The sequence below is a fragment of the Eucalyptus grandis genome, chromosome 10 (assembly GCF_016545825.1).
Source record: "Eucalyptus grandis isolate ANBG69807.140 chromosome 10, ASM1654582v1, whole genome shotgun sequence".
NCBI lineage: Eukaryota > Viridiplantae > Streptophyta > Magnoliopsida > Myrtales > Myrtaceae > Eucalyptus > Eucalyptus grandis.
This window is the reverse complement of record NC_052621.1, coordinates 20,694,893-20,715,937: the sequence shown is the minus strand read 5'-3', so window position 1 is coordinate 20,715,937 and position 21,045 is coordinate 20,694,893. Positions and strand designations below refer to the sequence as shown.

At 40.5% G+C, this 21,045-nt stretch overlaps 2 protein-coding genes across 2 annotated transcripts; both read right to left on the bottom strand.

The window, feature by feature from the left end:
- Nucleotides 1–7,484: 7,484 nt before the first annotated feature.
- Nucleotides 7,485–20,142, bottom strand: LOC120288910. Its single transcript, XM_039303164.1, has 2 exons — nt 19,183–20,142; nt 7,485–7,868 (listed from the first exon to the last, which is right to left on the bottom strand). The coding sequence occupies exon 1, from the start codon at nt 19,961–19,963 to the stop codon at nt 19,235–19,237; it is 729 nt and encodes a 242-aa protein (XP_039159098.1). The 5' UTR covers nt 19,964–20,142; the 3' UTR covers nt 7,485–7,868; nt 19,183–19,234.
- LOC104423742 (protein SRC2 homolog) lies at nt 12,434–12,964 on the bottom strand. The gene has a single exon (XM_010036192.2). The coding sequence runs from the start codon at nt 12,962–12,964 to the stop codon at nt 12,434–12,436; it is 531 nt and encodes a 176-aa protein (XP_010034494.2).
- Nucleotides 20,143–21,045: the final 903 nt, after the last annotated feature.

Sequence of the window (21,045 nt, the reverse complement as noted above, 5' to 3'; positions counted from 1 at the left end):
TGTTAAATTATATATGTTATACACATGCAATCTCTCTCAATTTTAAACGGTTTTAGTTGGATATTATGGCATCTAAATCATCTCATTTGCTATTGGTATAAAAAAAATAACTAGTTATTCTGTAAGAATGAATCCACGTACATATATTGCTCGCCCAACCATATGAATGAAAGTATTTTTTTATTAAAAAAATAATTTATATATATACCTCAAAACAATGTGAAGAGGGAAGACAAGTCAGAAGGGTAGGGTCACTCCCATCTTAATCTCGACTCGCTTGGGGGTCATGTTGACTTCCGCAAACCAGTGAATCCAAAATGCAGACAAACAAGAAGACGACGAAGAAGGACCCACGCACAAGTAAAGAAAGAAGAACAACCATTTATGATGAGTGGATGCGTCGTGTTGTAAGTATAACTAATACATAGAGGTGTTAAATGGGTTGTGCAACTCATTTATGGACCCATTTAAGCATAAATGGGTCGTTAATGGGTCAGGCCTTAAGAAATAAGGTACTCTGATAGGTTTTAAAACTAAAAGAATTAAAATAAATGGGTCTTAAATGGGTACCCATTTACAAACCCATTAAAGTCTAAAGATGGGTTGTAAGCAACCCATTTATTTTTCTTTTCTTTTTTTATTTTCTTTCTTCTTTCTTTCTTTCCTCTTCCTCCGGTCGCCGGCACGGCGATGGCCAGCGACCTCGAGGCTTGCCAGATCGGCGAGGCTCAAGCCTCGCCCAACGCCGCGAGCCTCGAGCCTCGCCCGACGCGCCGGCTAGCCTCCGGCTCCTTGGATCCGGCGAGGCGGAGGCCTCGCCCGACGCCGCGAACCTCGAGCTCGCCGATTTGGGAGGCGGAGGCCTTGCCGACGTCCGCGAGGCTCGAGGCTCACCGATCCGGCGAGACTCGAGCTCGCCGATTCGGCGAGCTAGAGGCTCGCGGGATCGCGAGCCGAGCTCGCCCGGGCCAGGGGCGAGCTCGAGTCTCGCCAAATCTAGCAAGGCGACGGCCTCACCGACGTCCGGGCGAGGCTCGAGCCTCGCCGATCGCGAGACTCGAGCTCGCCGGTGTCGGGCAAGCTCGAGGCTCGCTCGTGGTCGCCGCCGCCAAAAGAAAAAGAAGAAGAAGAAGAAAGAAAAAAGAAAAGTTATATTTACAAAATTAAAATAATTAAAATTCCATTTTTTAAAATAATTATTTTAAAAATTAAAAAATTGTCCATTAAATTTGTGTTGTATAAAATTATTTTAGCAATACCATTTTTTAAATATATATCTATATATATAATAAATTAAGTTTAATTAAATGGGTCGGGTATGGGTTGGGTATGGATCGGGTCGGGTATGGGTCAAAAATTTTGCATTAATAAACGGGTCATAACGGGTTAAATGGGTGATTTGGGTCGGACCATTTATGATCCGACCCAAACCCGACCCGACCCACCCATTTAACAAGTCTACTAATACAGTACTTATGGAGCAAAGCAGCACGCTTTGAGAGTGGGAAGATGAAAACAAACATATCCAATTCGAAATATCTCATAAGAAATCATGAAAGATGCTCAAGACCTTCAAATATGGAGGCTTGTCATCGTCGATGAGCACTCAACACACACAATGCCAAGCTCTGCCTAGACCCGTTAAACGGGTGGGTCGGGTCGGGTTTGGGTCGGGTCATAAATGGTCCGACCCAAATCAACCCATTTAACCCGTTTATGACCCATTTATTGTAATGCAAATTTTTTGACCCATACCCGACCCATACCCGACCCATTTAAAGAAACATAAAAAAGCTTATATATATATAAATGGTATTGCTAACATGATTTTATACAATATAAATTTTAAAAATAATTATTTTAAAAAATCGAATTTTAATTATTTTTTTTTTTATTTTTAAAATTAAAATTAATTTTTTTTTCTTTTTTATTTTTCTTCTTCCTCTTCTTTGGCCAGCTGCCGGCCACGACGACGGCCGGCAACCAGCCATAGGCGAGCTGGCTCGCCCAGCTTTGCCGACCCCGTGAGCGCAAGCTCGCCCTCGCCAAATTTGGCGAGGTTGGAGCCTCGCCCGACGTCGGCGAGTTCGAGTCTCGCCCGATCGGCGAGGCTCCAGCCTTAGCGGACGTTGGCGAGGCCTCCGCCTCACCAAATCCGGCGAGCTCGAGCTCGCCTTGCCAGATCCGGCGAGGCTCGAGCCTCGCCCGTCGGTTGCCATTGCCGTGCCGGCGACCGGAGGAAGAAAAAGAAAAAGAATTATAATTTCAGTTTTATAAAAAAAAAATTCTAAAGTTAAAGAGAAGAAAGAGAGATAATGAGGTTTTGAGTGAAAAATGAGTTAATAAATGGGTCATAAACGGGTCAAAGAACCGACCCATTTAAAACTCATATATCTTAGTGTTTACCCATTAAAACTTATTATGGGTGCTTTATAAGATAAAGCTTGACCCATTAATGACCCATTTAACCATAAATGGGTTCATAAATGGGTTGCACAACCCATTTAACACCTCTAGCTCTGCCATAGTCGGCCAACTTAATACCAGCAACATTGAGCTCCATGACCAAAAAGACGAAGAAAATAATGGACAAGAGAGAGTCCTTGAGGTGTGCCACAGAAAGATGTATGTCAACGTGGCAACTTGATGGAGTCAAGGGAGAGGGGTGTTAACACATGAATTTTGGAGATTCGTTTATTCATTAATTTTAAGCCCTATACAAAAATAATATCCAAAAAAAATAATGATGAAAATTATAGCATTGACGTGTTTATTTTGGTTTTGTCAAAACCTAATCAGATTAGTAAAAGAGCACTCCTAATTCAAATTTTAAATAAAAGAAAGAAAAGTTCTTTCTTTCTTTTGGAGGATTTTTGACAGAAAGATAGGGCTCGATAAAACTATTTATGTTATAACATATTTTCATTAAATTGCAAAAACACAATGGCCCGATCTCCTCCTTTTTCCTTCTCCTCTTTTTTTTTATAATTAATAATAATCAATAATTAATATATTTAAAAAAAAAGATTTTAATAAATCATATTGCTACTAATGCAAATTCTTTTTAATACCTATATGCTTATGTAATTTAATGAAAATTATTTTTGTTTAAGAGTTAAAAATCATTCCAAAGAATGATTAAACAAATCGCCAAGATTTAGGGATCAATAACGGCCCCTTTTGAAGATGCTCACAAAGGTTGCATTCAAAGATAAACTAATACCTCAATTTTGCTCATGCATGAGCAATGAATAATATGCTTGTTGGAAGTATGAGCCCCATTTTTCGAAATTTAATATATGATGATGCATGCCAACATGAAAATAAAAACATATCTAAAGTTACTTACCTCGGATCTTTGAGGCTATTTGAAATACTTCTAATTGCTTTCCTCTCCTCCTCTTGGATTCTTTTTCTGTTTTTTTTTTTTTTTTTTTTTTTTAACTTTTTTTTATTGAGGATACTCACCTAATAGGAGAATCCTTTTATACGAAAAGGGTCTTTAACATGTAGAAATGGTATTGAGAGAGGAAATATCCACCATGTAACAATGGATTTTGACTAAATAAGAAAAATATCACCATGTAACAACAAGTTTCAACCGAAGGGAAAGTCTCACAATGTAATAATGGGTTTTGATTTAATAGGAAATGACTTGTTATGTAACAATGGGTTTCGACCAAATGAACTACTCCATTTGGGGGTTAATAAGGAATCCACTCCATTTGGGAGGAATTTGAAGAGTCCACTCCACTTGGGAGGTTAATTTGAAAGGAGCACTCCACTTAGGGGGTTCATGAAGATTCCGCTCCACTCGGGGGGTTAATTGAAAATAACACTCCAGATAGCCAAGAGCTTTCCGCGTGTTAAAAAAAATTGTTTTGGGCTACCAAAACTCACGGTACCTGCTAATCATCATTTAAAATGTATTTCGAGATGTCGCCTATACCTATAGCAAAAAGAGGACATCACTGGCTGTTAAAGCTCATTGTGCGTTGAAATCAACTCCACAAGGAAAGTTTTATTTATATATATAAAAACGGCTCCAAACAGTTAAAGCTCACCGTACCAATATATCCAAGAAGCTTCCGAAATGACCTATACATATCTAACAAAATATCTTATAAGAAGTGCTCCGGTAGCAAAAGCGTACTAGGCAAAATCAATGTCATTTGAATAAATCCCACAAAAGACAATTTCAAAAGCGTATCATTAATGATAAAGCATTGATCGCATGAGCAAATCAAGCAAGTTTGAATTGTTTGAAATATCACCAAATTGGCGTCAGGCTTGGAAAATGTCATTGATCATCAAATTCCCTTTGGAGAAAAATTATTATCAAAATGCTCTTGACTAATAAAAATGGCTCATTAAGTATGTCAAACGAGAACTCCTAAGTCAGAAAAGGACTTCTCACATACTTTCAAGAAAGACTGCTTAATCCCATCGAAGAAAGACTGCTTAATCCCATCCATTAATGGGGGAAGTAAATTTGATCATTCAATGGACCTCACATTTCCAATGTTGTAGGCCTTGAGAATCAGTCGCCAGAAATACACATTGACCCATCCATGAGGTCTTTTAAAAGGACCATAATGAGGACTTGGTCATGGTTTCAACAATGGATAAGCATTATTGGCTAAGAAATGAAAATATCAACAATGATCATCTTCACTGAGTTTATAAATCAAGAAACCTTATGATCCCACATTTTTAGCAGTAGCTTCTTTGGGAAGTCCATTTTTTTACTTGAATCATCCCAATCAAAAGTAATTTCAAAACAAGTTGTAATGCTAGTTCGATGAGAGACTTAAAAGGCTCATAATTTTTTTTTCTCAAATTGAATTTAGAAGTTGATGATTATCATAGCATCAGTATCATATCATCCAACTCGAAATCACTCAATTTAAAATCCAACTTTTTTGGAAAGTCTTATGGATAATCATTTCAATCATTAGAGCTTTTCTCTTATCTTTAATGATTTGTATTTGCAATGATTTACTCTTCATGCAAGCACTTTGTTATTGACAATTTTTCTTTCACATGAGAGTTTTATTCTTGATATGACTTTTCTTTTTCTTATGAGCATTAGTTTTGCTTTTACCAGGCATATTGCTTGTTCATGCCCCTTAATTTTCATTTCACTCTTGCTCTTTTAAACATTTTCATTTCACTCTTGCTCTTTTAAATCTTTTCTTTTAACTCTTACGACTATCGAGATTCTCTCTACTTTTTTTTTTTTTTTAAAGTTGTCATATAAGCACTAATTCCCTTACTAAATCATACGCCTTGCCCCCAATGTGGGAAGATAATCACTAGGGCTTTAGTAATGCATGCTCAAGCTCAATTTGGCTAAGCAAAGGGAATGACCATTTTAGTAGAGAAAAGAATGCCCGTTTTCATTTCAGGATGCTTCAGCTTCCATAAAAATTATCCTGAAGTTACCACAAAAAGACTGATGAAAGTGAAAGCAAATAAGTCTTTCTTATCTTCTGCACCCCACCAAATAATGTCAACTAAAACCTTCATATTTGTCGCATTGTGGCATGGTTCTTGACCGGTTTTTTTTTTGCAAAAATTCTTTACATTTAAAGGCTCAAATGAGCTAACTATGGTCACATGTGAAGTGTAAGATGAAGGAAACAAATACCTCCTTTCATTTTGGTCCATGAACTCTTTGCGAATGAATCCCTTGTATTCAAAAGACATGGGTAGGGGTTCATCATTCGTGCAACGCTCTCGCTATTGCCAACAGCTGCTAGGGTCGAAGACGTACTGGTGGTTGTCACCACCTGCCAACGGGTTTTGCATAGAGACAAATGGATTAGGTGAGGAGATTTTAATTTGCTTTTGTAGGGCAATAGTCAAAGTGTGGTAAGATGTAAAGATTGGACACATATGTAAAAGGGCCAACAAAATGGTACATTAATGAGTACAATGTTATAACCTACTGAAGTATTGACTATTAGGTCAGGTTTTACTTATTGTGCCATTAACTCATATTTTCAAAATTCCGTTTCTGTTGTAAGATGATGAACTAAAATAAGAAATTAGATCAAATTGATAGTTGATGAAATCCCATTATGAACATTCTATAGGTGGAATGGACTTTCCACCAAATTTGTCCTAACCAAAACAAGATTGGATGGAATGGTCAATCAATCAAGTAAAACACACATAGTTTAAGACCAAATCGAAGTCTTCATCAAATTCTTTGGGAGTTGTTGAGAAATCTATTCAAGAAATCTAAACACCTAATGAGAGTTTGGACCAAGAGGTGTAAGACATGCTTTTAATCTCCTCGGCTTTGGGTGAATATTGTTGACTATGAAAATCAAGCCTTTTGTTATGTTCTTTGCCCATGTGTCATGAAAATATTTGTATGATCAAGTTACAATTTTTCTATGATCGCCACTGTAGATGTTTGATATTGTGTGTAATGAAGAACACGAAATTTTTTAACTATCGTTTAGTCCGACTTTTGATGGGTTATGTCTTCCTCTGTTCCGTAATACTTTGATGGGCAATGAATATTTATTGGTATCTTCCAAGTACAAACTTTAACTAAAAATTCAAAGTGGGTGATCTCAATGTGTGCGGTGCCATGGGTGGAGGAAAAAGACGAGCCTTCTTTTTTAAGGTGAGTTGACTCCATCTTGGATCCTAAAATTTCATATCAATCGTGCAACTGAGCTGTTAAATTTTCCATCTGTGCTATCAAGCCTTTTACATTTTGCCGCTGGTTATGTTAATTATCTACTGTGGAATGCTGACATGGAAATTTTAATGCTAAAACATTCCATATAAGAAAGAAAGGAAGGAATATAAAGTTGCCAAAAAAAAAAAAAATTAATAGAGAAAAGCATTAAGAAAAGGCAGTTTACCCAAATGCCCTCTCATTTTGCGAACAATAACAACCATTACCAACCATTTTCCTTCCCTCTCCCTTCTTACCCCCTTCTTAGTTTTCACCGCCAGGCCCTTCCACCCCTGCAGCTCCGCCGCCACCATCATTGGTCGTCGTCATCGTCGTCGAAGCGCTCATCAATAGCCGCCACTATCCCCCTGCCCTTGCGACGACGCATCCATGCGGCGAGCCTGGGCGCCGCCATTGCGACAATGGAGGTCGTCGGCCACGCGGGATCCCAGCAGATCCATGGTGCTGCGAAATCTTCCATTTGATTCTCGATTTTCAATATTAAACTTGCCATCTTGGCAGGCGTCAGCATAATAATCAGCTTGACCAATGAGGAAAGAACTTGCTCAAGGCACGTATTTCCAAAAGGAAGCTACCCCGAAACCTGTTGTTTATTTTAAGATATCAGAAAGATCGACTCTGCTTCAATCATGAGGCCCGCGTGCAGTGCCGAGGGAGGAGATAAGCTGACGCCACACCCAACCCCACCACGGTCTCGACTCTTCCGAGAGGAAGGTTCCACCTTTGACCAGATGACTAAGGTTGGACTAGTAAAAGAAAGACTGAATGCTTGCTCAAATTGCTTGACGAAAGAATTATAGATATACAGGGAATGGAGCCATGGCTCGGGCGCTTGCACAACCACTGATGTGCCTTAGGACAAAGGGAGCGTGCAGGATTCACCGAATGCTCGAAAAGTTCATGACAAAGGCTGAATCTTTAAGAACATCTTCCGTACTATATTATGACCAATATATACAGGAAAGTGGAACGCAAAACGAGATGCTGTTCTTCGTTGAGAAACCATGGTCACATCGAGAATAGATGAAAGTACCCAGAGCCAGATACATTTAATTACCTATATCACCCTGCTCTAGAGAGTCTAGACTCACGCAACATCACATAACAACGCCAATGCTGACTAGTTCATGAGCGGAGCATGAACTGTAATTTGCAGCTGCAGAAAAGGGGGAAGTTTGACGGCTGCGGGATTCGCCGATGAATCAGTAGTGACGCCATCCGATCAGCATGCCCTCTCCAGTGGTCCCACCATGGAGTACCACGAATGCCGATAGCCGTAGCCCATCGAAGCTTTTTTCACGTTCTTCTCGTCGGTTGTTTGTACCAACAACGATGAAGAATACGTTTGATAGTTCAATATCGCTTGGATCAGCGTCTGGGGCGGCATGCACGGCCACTCCAGATAACTGAAGTTTGTAGCATTATGACCGGGAACCGGAGCTTTGGACGAAGGCTGGACCCGAGCCACTTCGTTGCCGGCCTCGTCGCTCTTCCCACACAACTTGTACCTAAAATTCAAGACCCCGATCCCTTTTCCGTCGTCGTTCTTCACCAGGTAGCGTCGGAACTGGACGGTCCCGTTGAACTCGTCGACCAACTCCCGAAGCGAGGCGCGGACTTCCCCGATCGAGCGGCTGCCAACGACGCTGGGAAGCCGCACGTCGAACCTGAGAGAAAGGCCCGGATAGTCCCTAGGTGAGACAGCCGAGAGGTCGAGCCCCACCTCGTGGTTCCATTCCGGGTTGCGATGGCTGCCCTTGCTGGTCGGCGTCCTGTGGCACCGCTGGAGGGCCGGGTGGAGCTGCTTCTTTGGGTTGTCGCCGGCAACGATGGACACCGTCACGAAAACCGAGAGCTTCTGGAAGAAGTTGAAGGCCCTGAGTTCCTCGCAGGAGATCACCTGCAGTTCGAGGCTTGTATACTCCATCTTCATCTCTTCGCAGTTTCGGCTCGGCTTCGCAGAGGTTCGGAGGAACGTTCAAGGATGGGAGCTGGGAAGCTTCTCCTTTGGGGTGAGAGAGAGAGAATTTGCGGAGATATATAAAAAGAGGAGGCCAAACGCGGTTGGGCGGACGAATAAAGTCGATGAAGAACGGCCTCAGCAGTCTGCGCGTATGTGTGAAACTGCGGAATATTGAGCTTTTGCAATAGTAACACGAAACCGACCAAAAAAATACATTAATAACACGACTGCCAAGACTTTTCTTTTGCACTTTTACAGAAATTTTGAGAAATTTGGATATTCTCCTAAATGTTATAATGCAGAGGAGGATCCCATATATAAACATATTCGTATCATTAGTCGGGCTTAATACTCTTAAAAACCTCCAACTTTAACTTCTATCTTACTTTTACCTTTTGTCTCGTCAAAAAACCTTCTACTTTAGGTTTAATATTAATTTTATCCTAATATTTATCTTTTTGAAAGAAAGGAAATTTTGGACGTCCCACCGTAAGGGATTGTTCCCTCAATATAAGCCTTTTTGAGCCTTGTAAAGACCTTACCTAGGTTGATTCAATCATATAAAATTAAGTATTTTTTTATTATTATTATTCCTGAAAACAGTGTGAAGAGGGAGGAACACGTCAAAGAAAAAGAGGGTGGGATCCTCTCCCATCTTGAGCTCTAGACTCTTTTGGGGAGGGGGTGGGGTCATGTTGACTTCCGAAACCTGCGACTTCAAGATGCGGACAAACAAGATGATGAAGAGAATGACTTACGGACAGATAACGAAAGAACAACAACCAGTTATCGCGATCCAGTGTGTCGTGTTGTCCGATATGGTACTTACGGAGCGAGGCAACAAGGTTCGAGAGCTGTAAGATGTAAACAAACTTATACGATTCAAAGTATCCAATAAAAAATCGTGACATCATCGTCAACGTGAGAGAGAGTCCTTGAGCTGTGCCTCAAAACAATGGATGGTGACATGGTGGCTCAATGGTGTCGAGGGGCAAATGTTCATCATCCGCGCGACGCTCTCTATCGCTAACGACTGCTCGAATTGAAGGTGTAATGGTGGCTATCACCCGCTACCAATGGGTTTTAGTTAGAGACAAATGGATTAGGAGGGGAGATTTGATTTTGCTTTTGTAGCAAAATAGTCAAGTATAGTAGAATGGTAAAAAAGGTTGGACACAAATCTAGTGAGAGGAATAATAGAAGGGTACATTAATAAATACAATGTTAGAAGCTACTAAAGTATTGACTATTAGGTCAGTTTTTCACTTATTATGCTTGATTAACACATATCGTCAAAGTTATGTTTTTATTGTAAGACGATGAACTAAAATAAGAAATTAGATCAAGTGATATTTGATGAAATGCCATTATGAACATTCTATAGGTGGAATGGATTTTCCACCAAATTTGTTCTGACCAAACAAGGTTGGATGGAAATAGTCAATCAATCAAAGTCAAACACATAGTTTAAAGATCAAATTGAAGTCTTGGTCAAATTCTTTGGAGGTTGTTGAGAAAAAAATTTGGGAGATCTAAACACTTAATTGAGGGTGAACCATGAGGGGTGAGACATGCTTGTAATCTCCTCAACTCTTGGTGGATATCGTTGATAATGAAAATCAAGCCTTTGTTATCTTCTTTGCCCTCATCTTATTAGATCCATCAATTGAGTGGATTGGAACGGGTTTGTGTTAAGTCATAAATGGTTCGATCCAAATAAATCAATTTAACACTTATATTGTGTTTTACTCAATAAAACTAACCCATTTATAACTTATTTAATATCCACATGGGTTAAGAAATAGGTTTTCAATCAATTTTAACAGTCTATGTCTCATGAAGATATTTATATGATCAACTTACAATTTTTCTACGATTGCCACCGTAGATATTTGTTATGGAGTATAATGAAGACCTTGATTTGTTTACTACCATTTAGTTTCAACTTTTGATTGAGTTATGTCTTCCTCCGTTCTATAAGACTTTGATGGGTAATGGATATCTTCCAAGTACAAATTAGCTAAAATTTCATAGTGGGTGATCTCAATGGTGTTGTGGGTACCATGGATGGAGCAAAAAAAGCAAGCCTTCTTTTTTAAGGTGAGATGCCATTGTTGATCTTAAAACTTTATATCAAATACGCAACTATGCCTTTAAACTTTTGATTTGCAACATCAATTTTTTTTTTCAAGCTAATTCTCAACTTACTCTCGAACATTCGCCCTTTCTTTTTGCAAAGCGTGTTAGTTGAACCCTCTACTTGAAATTAAACATCCCCCATGTGAGAAAGGTAACCAATGGAGCATTAAACCTTTTAAGCAACATGAATAGTGTGTTCAAATCATATTGCCATTGGTTACGTTAATTATCTATTGTGGTATGCTGACATTGAAATTTCAACGCCAAAATATTCAATATAAGAAAGAAATAAATAAACATAAGAGTCCTTACCAAAAAATTTATTACCTTAACAAAGAGATAAACATAAGAGTTGCCAAAAACACCTTGAATAAGAAATTAGAGACGGTTTTACCAAAGTGCCCTCTCACTTTGTGGACAATAACAACCATTACCAACCATTCTCCTTCCCTGTGCCCCTTCTCCGTGCCAAACCTTCCACCGCTGCAGCTCCGCCGCCGCCATCATTGGTCTCCGTCGTCGTCGAAGCGCTCATCACAGCCGCCACTACCCCCCGCCGCCCTTGCGACAACACATTCACGCGGCGACTCGGCGTGTCCCATGATGGCCCATGCTCACTTGCAGCTCTCTCTCTCTCTCTCTGAAATTTTCGCGAGCCTGGGCGCCGCCATTGTGACAATGGAGGTTGTCGGGCCACGTGCGACCCAGCAGACCCATGATGGTGCGAAATTTACCTTTCGATTCTCGATCAATCAGCTTAACCAATGAGGAAAAGGACTTGCTGAAGGCATGTATGTCCCAAGGAAGCTACCCCGAAACCTGTTGTTTATTTTAAGATTTTAGAAAGATCGACTCTGCTTCAATCACGAGGCCCACGCACAGTGCCGAGGGAGGAGACAAGCTGACGCCACGCCCAACCCCACCACAGTCTCGACTCTTTCGAGAGAAAGATTCCAGCTTTGACCCTTTGACTAAGGTTGGATGAATTTGCTTGCAGATGAACTCCAGTTAAAGGGATGGAGCCCTGGCTCGTGGGCTCGCAGGACCAGCGATGTGCTTTAGGACAAAGGGAGCGTGCGGGATTCACTGAATGCTCGAAAAATTCATGACAAAGATCGAATCTTTAAGAACATCTTCTGCACTATAATACGACCAATATGTACCGGAAGGGCGAACACAAACTAAGATGATGTTCTTCGTAGAGAAAACATGGTCACATTGGAAACAGATGAAAGTACTCAGAGCTCCATTCATTTATTTACATATATCACACTGCTCTAGAGAGCCTGGACTGACGAAACATCACATAACAACGCCAATGCTCACTAGTCCAAGCTCTGAGCTGAGCTTGAACTGTAATTTGCAGCTGCAGACGAGGGGAAAGTTCGATGGCTATGCAGATTCGCCGATGAATCAGTAGCGACATCATCCGATCAGCATGCCCTCTCCAGTGGTCCCACCATGGACTACCACGAATGTCAATAGCTGTAGCCCGTCGAAGCTTTGTTCACGTCCTTCTTGTTGGTTGTTTGTCGCAACAACGATGAAGAACACGTTTGTTAGCTCAGTATCCCTTAAATCAGCGTCCGGGGCGGCAGGCACGGCCACTCCAACTAACTGAAGTTTGTAGCATCATGACCTGGGACCGGAGCTCTGGACGAAGGCTTGATCCGAGCCAATTCGTTGTCGACCTTGTCGCTCTTCCCACACAACTTGTACCTAAAATTCAAGACCCCGATGCCTTTCCCGTCATCGTTCTTCAGTTGATAGCGTCTGAACTGGACGGTCCCGTTGAACTCGTCGACCAACTCCTGGAGTGAGGTGCGGACTTCCCCGATCGAGCGGCTGCCAACGACGCTGGGAAACAGCACATCGAACTTGAGAGAAAGACCCGGATAGTCCTGAGGCAAGATGGCTGAGAGGTCGAACTCCACCTCGTGGTTCCACTCCGGATTACGATGGCCGCCCTTGCTGGTCGGCGTGCTGTGGCGCAGCTGGAAGGCCGGGTGGGGCTGCTTCTTCCGGCCGTCGCCGGCGACGATGGACACCGTCACGAAGACCGAGAGCTTCTGGAAGAAGTTGAAGGCCCTGAGGTCCTCACAGGAGATCACCTGCAGTTCAAGGCTTGTATACTCCATCTTCATCTCTTCCCGGTTTCGGCTCGTCTTCGCAGAGGGTCGGAGGGACGTTCAAGGATGGGAGCCGAGAAGCTTCTCCTTTTGGAGAGAGAAAATTTGCAGGGATATATAAAAAGAGGAGGCCAAACGCAGTTGGGCGGACGAATGCAGTTGATCAAGAACGGCCCCAGCAGCCTGCGCGTAGATGTGAAACTGCGGAATATTGAGCTTTTTGCAATAACACCACGATTCCCAAGATTTTTATTTTGCATTTTTACATAAATATTGGGACAACCGAATATTCTCCAAATCTTAGACATACGTAGGAGGATCTCTTATATTAGCATATTCACACCACTCGTCTACAATGTTATAAGCTTTTGAATTGAATATTCTGAGATGGTATCATAATCAAATTATATTTCAAGTTATTTCACCTGTTTAACCTTCATTAATCAAATTATACATATTATTCTCAATTCAATTCTTAATTCGACGATTTGCACGTGAGAAGAGTGTTAAATTACATGTATTTTATACACATGCAATCTCTCTCGATCTTAAATATTTTAAGTTGGATAATCCAACATCTAAACTATCTCATATGCCATTGGTATAAAAAATAACTAGTTATTCGTACATTATTCATATAAAGAAAAATTCGACTGTAAAAATGAATCCACGTACATATCGCTGGTCCAACCATAGGAATGCAGGTATTTTTTATTTATTTATTAAATTATACCTGAAATCAATGTGAAGAGGGAAGACAAGTCAAAAGGGTAGGGTCTCTCCCATCTTGATCACTGGACTCTCTTGGGGTTTCATGTTGACTTCCCCAAACCAGTGAATCCGAAATGCAGACAACAAGAAGAAGAAGAAGATGAAGAACCTACGCACAAGTAAAGAAAGAAGAGCAACTATTTATGGTGAGTCGATGCGTCATGTTGTAAGTATAACTTATACGGTACTTATGGAGCGAAGCAGCACACTTTGAGAGTGGGAAAATGAAAACAAACATATCCAATTCAAAATACCTGGTAAGAAATCATGAAAGATGCTCGAGACCTCTAAATATGGAGGTTTGTCATCGTCGATGAGCACTCAACACATGCAATGCCAAGCTCTGCCATAGTCGGCCAACTTAATACCGGCACCATTGAGCTCCATGACCAAAAAGACAAAGAAAACAATGGACAAGAGAGAGTCCTTGAGTTGTGCCTCAGAAAGATGTATGTCAACCTGGGAGCTTGATGGAGTCAAGGGGAAGAAGTGTTAACACATAAATTTTGGCATTTATTTAATCAATCGTTAATTATATAAAAATAATTAGGGATTAAGTTTTAAACCCTTCACAAAAATAATTTTCATTAAATTGCAAAAGCATAACGGCCCAGTCTCCTCCTTTTTCCTTCTCCTCTTTTTTTTTAATAATTAATAAAATCAATAATTAATATATTTTAAAAAAATATTTTAATAAATTATATTGCTACTAATGCAAATGCTTTTAATACCTATGTGCTTATGCAATTTAATGAAAATTATTTTTGTTTAGGGGTTAAAATCATTCCAAAGAATGATTAAACGAATCACAAAATTTAGGAATCAATAGCTATCCTTTGTTAAGGTGCTCACAAAGGTTGCATTCAAAAACAAACCGATACCTCAATTTTGCTTATGAACAATGAATAATATGTTTGTTGGGATTATGAGACCCATTTTTCGAAATGTAATATATGATGATGCATAACGTGAAAATAAAAACATATCTAAAGTTACTTACCTCGGATCTTGAGGCTATTTGAAATACTTATAATTGCTTTCCTCTCCTCCTCTTGGATTCTTTTCTCTCTCTCTTTTTCCTTTTTTTTTTTATTGAGGATACTCACCTAATAGGAGAATCCTTTTATACGAAAATGGTCTTAACATGTAGAAATGGTATTGGGAGAGGAAATGTCCACCATGTAACAATGGATTTTGACTAAATAAGAAAGATAGCACCATGTAACAATAAGTTTCAACTGAAGAGAAAGTCTCACGATATAATAATGGGTTTTGATTGAATAGGCAATGACTCACTATGTAACAATGGGTTTTGACCAAATGAACTGCTCCCTATGAGGGTTAATAAGGAATCCACTCCATTCGGGAGGAATTTGAAGAGTCCACTCCACTTGGGAGGTTAATTTGAAGATTCCACTCCACTCGGAAAATTAATTCAAAATGCCACTCCAAACTGCCAAGAGCTTTCCGTATGTTAAAAAAATGGTGTTGGGCTACCAAAACTCATGGTACCTGCCGATCATCATTTAAAGTGTATTTCGAGATGTCACCTATACATGTAGCAAAAAGAGGACATCACTTGCTGTTGAAGCCCACTGTGCGTTGAAATCAACTCCACAAGGAAAGTTTGATATATATATAAACGGTTCCAAACAGTTAAAGCTCACTGTACCAATATATCCAAGAAGCTTCCGAAATGACCACTACGTATCTAACAAAATATGTTATAACAAGTGCTCCAGTAGCAAAAGCGTACTAGGCAAAATCAATGTCATTTGAATAAATGCCATGAAAGACAATTTCAAAAGCGTATCATTAATGATAAAGCATTGATCGCATGAGCAAATCAAGCAAGTTTGAATTGTTTGGAATATCACCAAATTGGCGTCAGGCTTGGAAAATGTCATTGATCATCAAATTCCCTGAGGAGAAAAATTATTGTCAAAATGCTCGACTAATAAAAATGGCTCATTAAGTATGTCAAATGAGAACTCCTTAGTCGAAAAGGACTTCTCACATACTCTCAAGAAAGACGGAATGAGAACTCCTTAGTCGAAAAGGACTTCTCACATACTCTCAAGAAAGACGGCTTAATCCCATCCATTAATGGGGGAAGTAAATTTGATCACTCAATGGACCTCACATCACCAATGTTGTAGGCCTTAAGAATCAGTTGCAAAAAATACACATTGATCAATCCATGAGGTCTTTTAAAAGGACCATAATGCAAACTTGGTCATGGTTTCAACAATGGATAAGCATTATTGGCTAAGAAATGAAATAATCAACAATGATCATCTTCAGTGAGTTTACAAATCAAGAAACCTTATGATAAGATAACCCCACTTTTTTAGCAATAGCTTCTTTGGGAAGTCCATATTTTTATTTGAATCATCCCAATCATAAGAAATTTCAAAAAAAAGTTGTGATGCTAGTTTAGTGAAAGACTTAGAAGGCTTAGAATTTTTTTTTTCTCAAATTGGATTTAAAAGTTTGATGATTATCATAACATCACTATCATATCATCCAATCTTTTCGAAAGCACTCGATTTAAAATCCAACTTGTTTGGAAATTCCTATGGATAATCATTTCAATCATTAGAGCTTTTCTCTTATCTTTAATGATTTGTATTAGCAATGATTTTCTCTTCATGCAAGCACTTTGTTATTGACAATTTTTCTTTTGCATTAGAGTTTTATTCTTGATATGACTTTTCTTTTTCTGATGAGCATTAGCTTTGCTTTTACTAGGTATATCGCTTGTTCATGCCCCTTAGTTTTCATTTCACTTTTGCTCTTTTAAACCTTTTCTTTTAGCTTTTACAACTATCGAGATGCTCTCCAATTTTTTTTTAAAGTTGTCATATAAGCACTAATTCCCTTACTAAATCATACACTTTGCCCCCAACGTGGGAAGATAATCACCAAGCTTTAGTAATGAATGCTCAAGCTCAATTTGGCAAAGCAAAGGGAATGACTATTTGGGTAAAGAAAAGAATGCTATTTTTCATTTCGAGATGCTTTGGCTTCCATAAAAATTATCCTAAAGTTACCACAAAAAGACCGGTGAAAGTGAAAGCAAATAAGTCTTTCTCATCTTCTCCACCCCACCAAATAATGTCAACTAAAACCTTCATATTTGTCTCATTGTGGGATGGCTCTTGACAGGTTTTGTTTTTTGCAAAAATTCTTTACAGTTAAAGGCTCAAATTGGCTAACTATGGTCACATGTGGAGTGTAAGATAAATGAAACAAATGCCTCCTTTCATTTTGATCCATGTACTCTTTGCGAATGAATCCCTCGTATTCAAAAGACATGGGTAGGGGTTCATCATTCGTGCGACGCTCGCTATCACCAATGGCTACTGGGGTCGAAGACGTAGTGCCTATGGGTTTTGCATAGAGACAAATGGATTAGGTGGGGAGATTTAAATTTGCTTTTGTAGGGCAATAGTCAAAGTGTGGTAAGATGTAAAAGGTTGGACACATGTGTAAAAGGGACAACAAAATGGTACATTAATGAGCACAATGTAAATTGAAGTATTAACTATTAGGTCATGTTTTACTTATTGTGCTTGATTAACTCATATTTTCAAAATTATGTTTCTATTGTAAGATGATGAACTAAAATAAGAAATTAGATCAAATTTATAGTTGATGAAATCCCATTATGAACATTCTATAGGTGGAATGGACTTCCCACCAAATTTGTCCTAACCAAAATAAGATTTGATGGAAATGGTCAATCAATCAAGTCAAACACACATAGTTTAAGACCAAATCAAAGTCTTCATCAAATTCTTTTGGGAGTTGTTGAGAAAATCTATTCAAGAAATCTAAACACCTAACGAGAGGTTAGACCAAGAGGTGTAAGACATGCTTTTAATCTCCTCAACTTTGGTTGAATATTGTTGGCTATGAAAATCAAGCCTTTTGTTATGTTCTTTAACCGTGTGTCATGAAAATATTTGTATGATCAAGTCATGATTTTTCTATGATCGCCACCGTACATGTTTGATATTGTGTGTAATGAAGACCTTGGAATTTGTTTACTATCATTTAGTCCGACTTTTGATTGGGTTATGTCTTCCTCTGTGCCGTAAGACTTTGATGGGTAATGAATATTTATTGGTATCTTTCAAGTACAAACTCTAACTAAAAATTCAAAGTGGGTGATCTCAATGTGTGCGGTGCCATGGATGGAGGAAAAAGTGAAGCCTTCTTTTTGAAGGTGAGTTGACTCCATCTTGGATCCTAAAACTTCATATCAATCGTGCAACTGAGCTGTTAAACTTTCCATCTGTGCTATCAAGCCTTTTACATTTTTCCGCTGGTTATATTAATTATCTATTGTGGAATGCTGACATGGAAATTTTAATGCTAAAACATTCAATATAGGAAAGAAAGGAAGGAATATAAAGTTGCCAAAAACAACTTAATAGAGAAAAGCATTAAGAAAAGGCAGTTTACCCAAATGCCCTCTCATTTTGCGAACAATAACAACCATTACCAACCATTTTCCTTCCCTCTCCCTTCTTACCCCCTTCTTAGTTTTCACCGCCAGGCCCTTCCACCCTGCAGCTCCGCCGCCACCATCATTGGTCGTCGTCATCGTCGTCGAAGCGCTCATCAATAGCCGCCACTATCCCCCTGCCCTTGCGACAACGCATCCATGCGGCGAGCCTGGGCGCCGCCATTGCGACAATGGAGTTGTCGGCCACGTGGGATCCCAGCAGATCGCTGCGAAATCTTCCATTTGATTCTCGATTTTCAATATTAAACTTGCCATCTTGGCAGGCATCAGCATAATCAATCAGCTTGACCAATGAGGAAAGAACTTGCTCAAGGCACGTATTTCCAAAAGGAAGCTACCCCGAAACCTGCTGTTTATTTTAAGATATCAGAAAGATCGACTCTGCTTCAATCATGAGGCCCGCGTGCAGTGCCGAGGGAGGATATAAGCTGAAGCCACACCCAACCCCACCACGGTCTCGACTCTTCCGAGAGGAAGGTTCCACCTTTGACCAGATGACTAAGGTTGGACTAGTAAAAGAAAGACTGAATGCTTGCTCAAATTGCTTGACGAAAGAATTATAGATATACAGGGAATGGAGCCATGGCTCGGGCGCTTGCACAACCACTGATGTGCCTTAGGACAAAGGGAACGTGCAGGATTTACCGAATGCTCGAAAAGTTCATGACAAAGGCTGAATCTTTAAGAACATCTTCCGTACTATATTATGACCAATATATACAGGAAAGTGGAACGCAAACCGAGATGCTGTTCTTCGTTGAGAAACCATGGTCACATCGAGAACAGATGAAAGTACCCAGAGCCAGATACATTTATTTACCTATATCACCCTGCTCTAGAGAGTCTAGACTCACGCAACGTCACATAACAACGCCGATGCTTACTAATCCAAGCTCTAAGCTAAGGTAAGCGGAGCATGAACTGTAATTTGCAGCGGCAGAAAAGGGGGAAGTTTGACGGCTGCGGGATTCGCCGATAAATCAGTAGTGACGCCATCCGATCAGCATGCCCTCTCCAGTGGTCCCACCATGGAGTACCACGAATGCCGATAGCCGTAGCCCATCGAAGCTTTTTTTCACGTTCTTCTCGTCGGTTGTTTGTACCAACGACGATGAAGAATACGTTTGATAGTTCAATATCGCTTGGATCAGCGTCTGGGGCGGCATGCACGGCCACTCCAGATAACTGAAGTTTGTAGCATTATGACCGGGAACCGGAGCTTTAGACGAAGGCTGGACCCGAGCCACTTCGTTGCCGGCCTCGTCGCTCTTCCCACACAACTTGTACCTAAAATTCAAGACCCCGATGACTTTTCCATCGTTCTTCACCTGGTAGCGTCGGAACTGGACGGCCCCGTGGAACTCGTCGACCAACTCCTGCAGCGAGAGGCGGACTTCCCCGATCGAGCGGCTGCCAACGACGCTGGGAAGCCGCACATCGAACCTGAGAGAAAGGCCCGGATAGTCCCGAGGCGAGACGGCCGCCAGGTCGAAACCCACCTCGTGGTTCCACTCCGGGTTGCGATGGCCGCCCTTGCTGGTCGGCGTCCTGTGGCACCGCTGGAGGGCCGGGTGGAGCTGCTTCTTCGGGTCGTCGCCGGCGACGATGGACACCGTCACGAAGACCGAGAGCTTCTGGAAGAAGTTGAAGGCCCTGAGGTCCTCGCAGGAGATCACCTGCAGTTCGAGGCTTGTATACTCCATCTTCATCTCTTCGCAGTTTCGGCTCGGCTTCGCAGAGGTTCGGAGGAACGTTCAAGGATGGGAGCTGGGAAGCTTCTCCTTTGGGGTGAGAGAGAGAGAATTTGCAGAGATGTATAAAAAGAGGAGGCCAAACGCGGTTGGGCGGACGAATTCAGTCGATCCAGACCGGCCCCATCAGCCTGCGCGTGGGTGTGAAACTGCGGAATATTGAGCTTTTTGCAATTATAAAACGATTCCAAAGATTTTTCTTTTGCACTTTTACATTAATTTTGGGACATTCGAATATTCCCCAAATCTTGACATACAAAGGAGGATCTCTTGTATTAACTATTCACATTACTTGTCCACGATAATTTAAACTTTTGAATTGAATATTCTAAGACATTATCATAGTAAAGTTCAGGTTATTTCACATGTGTAACTTTCATTAATCAAATTATGTGTATTATTCTCAATTCGGTTCTTAATTTAACGACTTACATGTGAAAGGGTATTAAAAGATATGCATTTTATACACATGCGGTCTTTCTCAATCTTAAACCTTTTGAGTTGGATATTCCGACATCTAAACTATCTCGTTCACCATCGGTATAAAAAAACATTAGTTATTCATACACGATTTATCTGCAGAAAAATTCTTCTACGAAAATGAGGCCAATACACATATCGCTTGTTAACCATATGAATGCAAGCATTTTCCTTTTAATTATACCTAAAAACAGTGCGAAGAGGGAGGAATAAGTCAAGAGGGTCCAATCTCTCCCATCTTGATCTTTAGACTCTCGGAAAGTTCGTTTTGACTTCCCCAAACCACTGAATCTGAAATGCAGATATTGTCGGATGAAGAAGAATAACTAGTTATGACGAGCCGGCATGTCATGTTGCAAGTATAACAACTAATACGGTACTTATGTAGGAGGCGGCACGCTTTGAGAATGGTGAGATGTAAAACAAACATATCCCGTTCGAAGTACCAAACAAGAAACCGTCACATCATTGTCTAATGTATGCTTCTATGAATGGACCACCGGCCACGAGTCCTAAGTGGACGTAGCCATCAGTGGCCTCATTTCCAGGAAGCAACGGGA